Raw genomic sequence first — 10403 nt, 5'->3', positions numbered from 1 at the left:
AATTCACAAACTCAAACTTAAATCGAGACAGATGATTAATCCGCAAACTCAAACTTGAATCTAACTAACATTCGAAAAGGACAAGACGAACAAAAATAACAAATAAAAAATCCCGAACATTTAGACAGATATTTTTATAATTGTCTTTGAGATGGAAGTCTTGGTCAATTTTTCTGTCTTACATGTCGGTCATCTTCTTTGTTTTTTTTTTTTTCCACAATGATAACAGTTGTTATTAATAAGTCAAAACAATACATCAATCGGGAGATCCATCTCTAGAAAGGGAACCAAGTAACCACAACGGTAGGGCTTCTGTCCATAGACTATATCCCGAACCATGTCTTGCTTGTCGGTCATCTTCTTAGTTAGTTATATAAATACCCAGCTGGGTTGTTCGAATAATTAAGTAGGACAAAACATTTTCTCTCTTGATAAAAGTAGAGAGAGGGTTTAGCTTGATTCATTTGCGTAGAACTTCTTGTTTATTTTCTTCTTCTTGTTTCACCAACAATGTATCATCCTTCTCCGGAAAAGCCTACATTAACTCCATGCCACGGGGTTGCCTGGACTATGCCGTTGGCAGCCACAGCATGCCATGGTCGACGTCCGGAGCACCCCGTGGGTTTGTGCGTTAGATACCGGAAGCCTAATAAAAATTTGATCACCTATAATAATGACCGCTCTTTTGGCTTTGAACCAACTCGTTGTTCACAACCTCGAGTCGCTGTTAATCAAACGGAGAGTCATGGTCAGGAGCCCGAGAGTTTTCGCCCCTTGGCGAACTTTCCCACCAGTTTATGGGGAGCTCGATTCTCCGCCTTCGCTTTAGACACGCAGGTAATCAAAACATACATACGCACGCGTTACGATTTTCCGGGGCCATTTTGCGCTGGTTCCTTGCCACCCCTCTCTGCACTTGAGTTTTGGTTGGCATATGATTGTCTGGACTCTGAGACGATGATGCCAACATAGTCGAGATTCTTGTTTCTCGGCTGTGTACCGTCATCTCCGTTACCCTTAAGATTATTGTTATGGCTTTGTTCATTCTTTGGTCAATAAAACCCCTTTCTTCCGAACAAAAAAAATAAAAATAAAAATAAAACCCCTTTCTTTGCTTAGAAAACCAAACACGCGCATGCCCACATCACACACACATCTATATTATAAAACAGAGTGGTTTTTGTTTACTCATACAAACCCAACACCCTCTAGAACCATCGGATCGAATTTCCAATAGTTTATATCCGTTCGATCGAGAGGATACTTCCCAATATAAACCTCCTAACTTTATGACTGTTAAATTCTTTCAATTGATTGCTTTTAGGTTGTTTTCTTAAAAAACTTGATTATCTTTTTGAATTTAAATCAACTCAATAATTGATTTCGGTCTAAAATTGATTTCCTTATATTCAATTCAATATTTGCTTTTAATTTGTTTCCTTTTAGGTTAATTTTCCTATAGTCATATATGAAAAAAAAAAAAAAAACATACGATCTTATGAATGCAATATGTTATTGGATTTTAACTTGCTGGCTCGAATTTATGTGATTTTGATGATCTTACACTACAAGTACTGATGGCTAAACTTTTTATGATAAAAAAAAAAAAATTGTGCTCAAAATGCATTGCTTCGTGCCTTTAGGCACGGGCAATCCCCAGTCAATGTATAAAACGTAGAACTCGGTGATCTTTCAAACTAATCTCTGTCTATAAGGTAAAAAATATACAGTAATCAAGTTCATTGGGTTAAGACCTAAAGAGATTGATTAGAGCCACATTAAACTAAGTTTGTGCCTTAGAGATACATGTCAGAGCCGGCTCCGGGGTAAGCCCCACAAGATCTTGGGCTTCGATAGGGACGGATCAAAAGGGGGCACGCGGGGGCACATGCCCCCACTCGAAATTAAAATATTTTTAAATAATTTTTTTGTATAAATAAACATAATTATAAAAGTTTGACAATATATAAACACACACACTTGCATATATCTTGAAAATACACATAGAAAATTAGCTTTATACCTGAATTTTATCATATGATGCATTTATATTTGTTGCTTTACGCGCTGCTTATCTATTTTGAGCTATTCTTTTTTTATTCTTTTTATTTTTAACCGTCTAGAAGAAATATTTTAAAATAAAGTCATTAAAAAAATTAGCTCAATCATTCTAGAACTTGTCGATGTTCATTTAAAACATATTTTAAAATTTTTGTTTGCTATTTTGTTATCATTTTTATCTAATTTGACGTAAAGTACGCGTTATAAACTTTCGTAGTTAGTAATGCATGTTTTAATTTTGTACGATCTTCTTGTGATTGACTAAAAAAAATAAACTTTCACCATTATGATTAACAGGTACCCTCACTAGGCTATATTCTTAGATCCGTCCCTGAGCTTCGGCAACCCTCCATCATGAGACAACCAAAAAAAAAAAAAAACAAATTTATACCCAAAAAGAAAATTTTAACTTTATGTCTCTTTATTTTTTATGCCTGAATAAGAAGTGGGCAACCAAGTTTAGAGTCGGACTTGGGCAACCCAAACATCGTTACTAGATTATTTTTGTGTAGCATATGTATGGCGCGCAGTCGATAGCAAGACAGCGTCGGCCACCGGTTATTTGCTTTAATTTGACATTGCTAGTATATATATGATGCAGTTGCTTGAAAAATACAGTAAAGAGGTTGAAGTGCTGAAGGAAGAAGTGAAGGACATGCTAATTGCAGTGAAGGGCAAACCAGCAGAAAAGATGGTTCTGATAGACGCACTCGAACGACTGGGCGTTTCCTACCTCTTCGACAAAGAGATTGAGGAGCTCTTGGAACACATGTTTTTGAATTTCGAGGAATATAGTCGTGTTTTCGAGGACAATTTGTTCATGGTGTCGCTTCACTTTCGTGTATTCAGGCAACATGGCTACAGCCTGTCGTCCGGTAAGTACCCTAATTGATAACTAAATATGATAAAATGTTACTTTTGTCAATAAAAAAAAGAAAAAGAAAACTAAACCTGATAGCTAGCTAGACTTTTGCATGCACAAATTCCGACGCACATGTTGTTGCATCTGATCTAGCCTCTCATTATTTTGTTGAGTCAACTTGTATGATACAGTTCTGATCATTGATTGTCGAGATGGACGGTTCGGATGTATCTTGCAGGGCGCTTTACAAAGAATTGCTTTGCAGCATCTTTGAATCCGGTTCCGACATGTCGGTGTCTAGGTCTGTGCATATAGATCTGCATGTGCTCGTAACATTACTTGAGTTCAGGGGTTATCCCTAGACTCCTAACTGTGATACCTAAAAGGTGATTTTAGGATATTAAGGTAAATATACGCACTAGTATGCAAGTCACGTGACTTTGAAAAGTTTCTCAACTTATATTGTAAGTTTAAGGGGACCAATAATGCCACGAACGATAGTGTTAGTGCCACGAAACTTTACCACAAATGACTCTCTTTGCCCTCATTCTTCCTGACACGTTTTCTGATTTTTCCTTGCAACTCTCTTTCCTGGTTCTCTCATCTTTCATGTTCCTTTTCCAATGTCTCTTCTGTTTTACCCTTGCGTGGATTAACCACACTTTCCTTCATTCCCACCGTCACCTTCCGCTGCCACAGCCCACCAACGCCACCTGTACAATCTCCAAACTTGGATTATATGCGACCGATTTCGTACAACACCCTTTGTAAATTTCTCCATCACAAACTATAAAGCAACCCAAAATGGGTACCCACTACAGGGGGCATGTGAGTTATTCGCAGCTTATAAATCTACAATTTCCAATTGGAATTCATTTTCATTCACGTGATTTCGAATAACCATTATAGCAAATGGGATTTTCGAATTGGGTAGGGTTTGGAACTTTGGATCTGTAATCCATTGTTATGAGGGTCAAAAGGAGAGGGGTTTGTTCATTTAAAAGAACGAAGAGTCCAAATGGGTTGGAGAGGAACCAAATTAAGGGTTTGAAATCGGCGGGTTTCTCATATTTTTCTTCATCTTGTTCGGATGTGATGAGGAATTGAAGATTGTGGCGTGGCGGGAGTCTTGAGAAACTGGCGACAGTGACCCCAGGGGTGGTGGAGATGGCGAAGGCGCTTGTCAACGAGGTTGGTTGCGAGAAATTGCTCGTCATGTCAATGCTTACCAGGTTGGCCATCCACATGGTGATGGTGGTGGACTTGGTGGCAAGTGGTGGGGTCTTCGGGATAAAAAAAAGAAAAGAAGGCAGGAGGAGAGAGAGAAGGAGATCAGAAACAGAGGAATGAAAGCAAGAAAGAGAGAACATTTGTCAACTTTAGAGGGCAAGAGTGTCAATTCGGTTTAATCTCTCGTGGCAGTAAAAGAACTAGTCGTGGCATTAGCAGCCTCCTTTAAATTTGGCTACTTATCAAAAAATACTTAAATTTGGCAAATTGATTAGAGCTAATTCTCGTATGTACTAACTTATAAATAGCACACATTTAATTTAAGTCAAAAATCACTTTTCACCCATCTTACATATATACGAAAAATCACTTTGTTATTTGCTTTGAAGTTTTAGTACTGTGAATTAAGTCACGGACTAGATCATAATGTACAGAATTATTTGGCATTTTTTTTTGGGATCCCTTCATTAATTCAAACCAAAACTTTCAACACTGCGTGCATGTAACTTTTGAAAATGTTACTGCTATCTTATTTTGGAAGTGGTCAAATTTCATATTAAAAAATTATATGCATTTTTAAATCAATTTTTATGATGACATTGTGAAAACTTAATTTCTCATGGTGTGGATGATCATGTGAATATTAATCAGGTGTGTTTGAAAAATTCAAAGACTGTAATGGGGAGTTCAAGGAAACCCTAAGCAAAGATGTGATGGGTATGTTAAGCCTTTACGAAGCAACTTATTTGAAGACACATGGAGAAGACATACTCGACGAGGCTTTGTGTTTCACGAAAGCTGGGCTCGAGTCCTTGAAACCCCATTTAAGCCCGAATTTGGCTAAACAAGTGGCCCACGCTCAGTACCAACCGGTCCAGAGGAGCATTCCAAGAGTCGAAGCTAGGCATTACATCTCTGTTTATGAAAATGATGCTTCTAGGAATGAGAAGCTGCTGAGGCTTGCAAAGATTGATTTCAATTTGTTACAGATGTTACACAAGAAAGAACTCTGCCACATCTCCCGGTAATAGTGTGTGTGGGTGTGGGCGCGTGCGTTTGTGTGTATATATTTGTGACTCGATCTTTTTTCTTGAGATAATCAACCGGGTTCTGAGTAGCAAAGCATATTGAAAAAGAAAAACAGATAGGAGTTCAAACTCACAGACACACAATATAAAAAAGTTTCATGTTTTTTGTAGTCATGTGAAAATATGTTGTTATGGAGTAGAAATTGTAGCCGTGTGAAACAATAGTGCAAAAAATAGTGTTGTGATACCGTTGTGCTATGGGGTTTTTTTTTTTCAAAGATCAGTAAAAAATAATAATTTGCTGTTCAAAAAAATAGATTTTCTTTTAAAAAAAAACTCATGTAGTAGTAAATGTAATCTTCCATGGCGTCTTGTTTCAAACTTAAACAACTTCGTTTAGCCAATTCATTATGTAAATTAAATTCAACATGTAATTTTAATTTGTATACTATGCGCTATCCATGCGGGTTAAGCTCCCCTCCACACTCTTATCCTCCATATCTCACTACAAATTAACTCAATATGTTTTTGCACCATCCCGGACCTACAAAGAAGATCCAAAGTATTCATCATTTTGTAGGTCTCCGCATTAAGAAATATATGCAGATTTTCTGCTTCATTGGAAATCAAAAGACACAATTAAAAATAAAAAAGTCATCAAAAGTGGACAATGAATATGGTCCGGGAATTGATCTCAGGTCGAGCGTGGGGCGTACACTGCCCTTTTGTCACGGGGCAAGGCCACCACCTCAAAGCTTAAACCCTTACTCAGAGCTGGTCTTGAGCTGAAATTTGTGTAGTGCCACTTAGGCTTTTAAAAAATTTTGAATTGTAAAAGCCTCTCATACTTTTTTATTCTTTATTATAGTCCAATAAAAGATATCCCATTTTTAATTTTCGCTTTAAACCCCAGAAACGTCAAGGCCGGCTTTGCCCTTACTCATATGTTTATCTTACTTGTTGCATGTTTGTGTGTACACATATATAGGTGGTGGAAAGACTTGGATCTAGTTTCGGAAGCTCCTTACGTGAGGGACAGAGCGGTGGAATGCTTTTTCACTTCTGTATCAACTTATTTCCAGCCACAATACTCTCTTGCTCGTTTGATTCTCACCAAGGCTACTTTAATTATATCAGTTCTGGATGACACCTACGATGCTTATGGTACCTATGAAGAACTCAAACTTTTCACTAATGCGGTGCACAGGTATTTATTTATTTACACATGTATTTTTTGATCGGTCGACCAAGAAATTTTCAAAACACTAGTCTCAGTTAATAGAACATGACAATGTGATGCGATGTAATTATTCATCTGAAGGATACGAATGTTTACACCAGCAGTGTAAATAATTTAATCTCGTATTTAATTGAGAGAATATATTTGTGTAACATCAAGTGCTCATGTACAGGTGGGACATAAATGCCATGGATCAACTCCCAAAGTACATGAAGTCGGTGTACAAAGCTCTCCTAAACCTCCATGATGAAATTGAGAGGGAGATGGCAAAGCAAGAAAGAACCTATGCCGTTCATTACTTAAAAGAGGCGGTATGGCGCCCTTAGTTTCTTTTTGTTTTACTTTTTTCATCATCTTCTTTTATTTTTCACCAGCGAAAAAAAAAAACGCTTTTCAAGAACTTTAATTTAAACAAAATATCACCCAAAAAAAATGACATTTGGAGTTTTGTCATTAACTGGCAACTTGATAGTGGACAGATATTTTTGAGGTTAAATATTGACGATGTGATTTGATGTCTTCAGGATTCTAAAGTTTGAAATCGTCGTCTACAATAGAGATCTGATTCTAATGACATATTTAACTAGGAATCACGTATCTAAACTAAGAGGGAATTGATCTCCCACCTTCCTATAGTGATTATTCCTGGCTCAATCCATGAAAAAGAGAAACTTAGACTCTCATAAATTTTCAAAATGAACATTTTCCAGATAAGATTACTAAATTAATTAATTCATTAAATTCAAAAAAAATTAATTTAATTCTTTGGAATGTAAATAAATTTTCGTTCTTCCCAATATTATGCTTTTATACACATAACTCAATTTGTCTTGGTTGAACCAGTTCAAAGAAATAATAAGCTGCTACAGAAGGGAGGTGGAGTTGTTAAAGAAAGGACATGTACAATCGTTCGATGAGTATATGGTCGATGCATCAATAACCATCACAATTCCATTGCTCACAACGGCATCGTTCATAGGCATGAGAGAGATTGCTACCACAGATGCATTCCAATGGTTACAAACTAAACCTAGATCCTTAACGGCTCTCTCTACCTTATGCCGACTCCTCAATGACATACAAACCTCCAAGGTACATACATACATACTATATATTATGCACACATTTGGTCATATCGTTTATTTAGCAATTTTATTTTACTTTTTCTCTAATTTTTCTCAACACAATTGAAGGCTGAAGAGTTGAAGGTGCGCCACATGGCTACAGGAGTTGAGTGCTACATGAAGCAGCACGGTGTTTCAAAGTCGGAGGCCGTCAATGAGTTTTACGAAAGAATTGAGAATGCATGGAAGGATATCAATGAAGAGATGATGATGAGGCCAGCTGCGATATCCAAAGATCTCCTCATGCGGATTCTCAACTATGCGCGCCTTCACGATGTGGGTTACAAGAACGATGATTGGTATACTCAGGCAGAATGTGTCAAAGACCATGTTATCGCATTGTTTGTCGATCCCATCCCCGTGTGATCATCGTGCAATTTCAATAATTCGGTGCATGATTTCTAGTTATAGTAACTAATTATATAAGCAAATCGAGGGGGATTTCAAGTTGTATCCATGGGAAACTATAATGCTCCCGGGTTCAAACACACACTTTCACGCGACGTCGGATTAAGTATTGTGTTGGAGGAAGAAGAGTATTGTGTCATTAGTTCCCGTCCTCATTTAGGAATGGTTGTGATCTTAATTTGTTACTATAATTTAGACAGTACGCAGTATCTAGTTTGTCTATCTTCATAGGGCATTGTTCTGTCGATGCTGTTGTACTTGATGTTTGACACATACGGTGGAGCAGCGAATCTATTTTAAAGGCACTGTCTTACTATGTAGCACAGATACAGATATGAGATACGGCAATTAAAAAAAATGGGGATACAGACGCAACAGAGGACACGCCACATGTATAAATAAATAAATAAATAAAATATATTAATTACCATTCATAATTTTTTTTATGAACCATCATTGTATATGAGTAATTTCACTAATTGAATAATTTTTTTTCAAAGATATAATTACTGTTAACTCCTATTTTTTTGAATAATTTTATGTTAACCCCCCAAAAATTAAAAATATTATATTTTAACCCCCAGTTGTGTCCATGGCGTGTCCCCCGCGTATCCCCTATCAAAAAATAATAAAAATTATTGGACAAGCCACGTGGCGTGTCTAATACGTGTTCCCGTGTACCCAAGCCATGTCTACGTGTCCAATACGTGGATACAGAGCCCTTTTGGAGGTGTGAATTCTTTGTATGAATTATAAAGGTGCGAATTCTTGAATTTTTGGTGTGTGAATTCTGGCATATGTGAATTCGGCTACATTGCTTTGCAGAATTCACATCTCCAAAAATTCACACCCTTTGCAGAATTCACACCCCAAAAATTTACACCATGAATTCACACCACCCAAAAATAAAACAAAATAAAAAAACAGAACAAAACAAAAAGGGTTGTGAATTCTTTTTCGTCAAAATAATGCAGCCCAAAAACAGGACACAGTAGCTATTAACACCTTCCGCTCGACAAATGTCAACAACAAACATGAAACATATCTCATCAGGTAAACTAAAACTCTAAAAAAAATCAGTTGACGACACTTAACAACTCTTTCGTATCATTACAGAATCAAACCAAACTAAATTAAGAAGAAAATGATACAATCGATCAACATATATACACGTGGGATATGTTTTTTCTTTTTTTGTGTAATATTGGATAAAGAAATATACTTATATAGTTGTTTGAGGAGGCTGTCGGCGATTCGATAGTAATGGCGGAGGGGAAATCGATTGTCGACATCGACCCTTTGATATGTACAATAGCGCCAGGGGAGGAGAAGTGGACTTTTCTTCCAAACCAATTCACTGCCGCCACGTCATTAAAAGTACAAAACTAATTGTACAATCACGTGTTGTGCTTTGTACTCTTAACTGAGGTTAAACCAATTACTCCTCTAGTAAAAACTAGCGCTCCAATTTCCAGAAACTCAAAGATAATATATGATTAAGAAAATTAAGTGTTCTAATTTTCAATTTGTTTGAACAGCTGTAAAGATCTTTTTTTCTAGTCATTTTATCCTAAAAGGTTATAATTAATTTTTATTTCTAGGGCTTCCATAATTAAGTTTATGCTTTTTATTTGGGATCCTATGGAGCAGAAACTTAATTATAAGAGCACTAGAGAAAAAATTTAATTATAACTCTTTAGAATAATATAATCAGAAAAATAAGATCTTCACAGTGGTTCAAACAGATTGAAAATTGGTGCACTAATTTTTTTAGACTGTTTATATATTAAAAATATGGTTAAAAATTAAGTATTTCAATTTTCAATCCGTTTAAACCGGTGCGCGAAGATGGTACTGATCATATTATCCTAAAGAGTCATAATTAAATTTTATCTGTAAGGCTCCCATAATTAAGTTTGTGCTCTTTATTTGAGATCCTATGGAGCAAAAACTTAATTATGAGAATCCTAGAGACAAGATTTAACTATGACATCTTGGAATAATATGATCAGAAAAATAAAATCTTTGCAGTGGTTCAAACGGATTAAAAATTTGAGCACTTAATTCTTTTAGATTGTTTATATATTTAAAAAATAGGGTTAAAAATTAAGTATTTCAATTTTCAATCCGTTTGAACCAGTACGAAGATGTTATTTTGCTGATCATATTATTCTAAAGGATCATGATTAAATTTTATCTTTAAGGTTGTTATAATTAAGTTTCTGCTTTTTGTTTGAGGCCCTATGGAGCAAAAACTTGATTATGAGAGTCATAGAGACAAAATTTAACTATAAACCTTTGAAATAATATGATAAAAAAAATAAGATCTTCACAACGGTTCAAATGGGTTGAAAATTAGAGCACTTAATTTTTGAAAAATAATTTTCACAATACCTTTTAACCATCCACTCTTTCTTTTTTGTTTTTATCAAAACAAATTTAAAATAGTT

General features: G+C 35.9%; 1 protein-coding gene across 1 annotated transcript; it reads left to right on the top strand.

The window, feature by feature from the left end:
* The first annotated feature begins 400 nt into the window (after positions 1-400).
* LOC131312078 (valerianol synthase TPS8-like) lies at positions 401-8254 on the top strand. Its single transcript, XM_058339811.1, has 7 exons — positions 401-837; positions 2663-2936; positions 4805-5177; positions 6170-6388; positions 6594-6732; positions 7265-7513; positions 7615-8254. Exons 1-7 carry the CDS (start codon positions 511-513, stop codon positions 7909-7911), a joined length of 1878 nt encoding a protein of 625 aa, XP_058195794.1. The 5' UTR covers positions 401-510; the 3' UTR covers positions 7912-8254.
* The last annotated feature ends 2149 nt before the right edge of the window (positions 8255-10403 follow it).

The sequence above is a fragment of the Rhododendron vialii genome, chromosome 12a (assembly GCF_030253575.1).
Source record: "Rhododendron vialii isolate Sample 1 chromosome 12a, ASM3025357v1".
Classification (NCBI taxonomy): domain Eukaryota; kingdom Viridiplantae; phylum Streptophyta; class Magnoliopsida; order Ericales; family Ericaceae; genus Rhododendron; species Rhododendron vialii.
The sequence above is the reverse complement of the archived record's forward strand: the minus strand, read 5'-3'. Positions and strand labels throughout refer to the sequence as shown.

Excerpts from the sequence above, each read along its gene's own strand:
- LOC131312078 (XM_058339811.1), top strand. The coding sequence starts at position 511 with ATGTATCATCCTTCTCCGGAAAAGCCTACATTAACTCCATGCCACGGG. Across the intron at positions 5,178-6,169 it reads GAACTCTGCCACATCTCCCG|GTGGTGGAAAGACTTGGATC; the intron begins GTAATAGTGTGT and ends ACACATATATAG. Across the intron at positions 6,389-6,593 it reads TTCACTAATGCGGTGCACAG|GTGGGACATAAATGCCATGG; the intron begins GTATTTATTTAT and ends GCTCATGTACAG.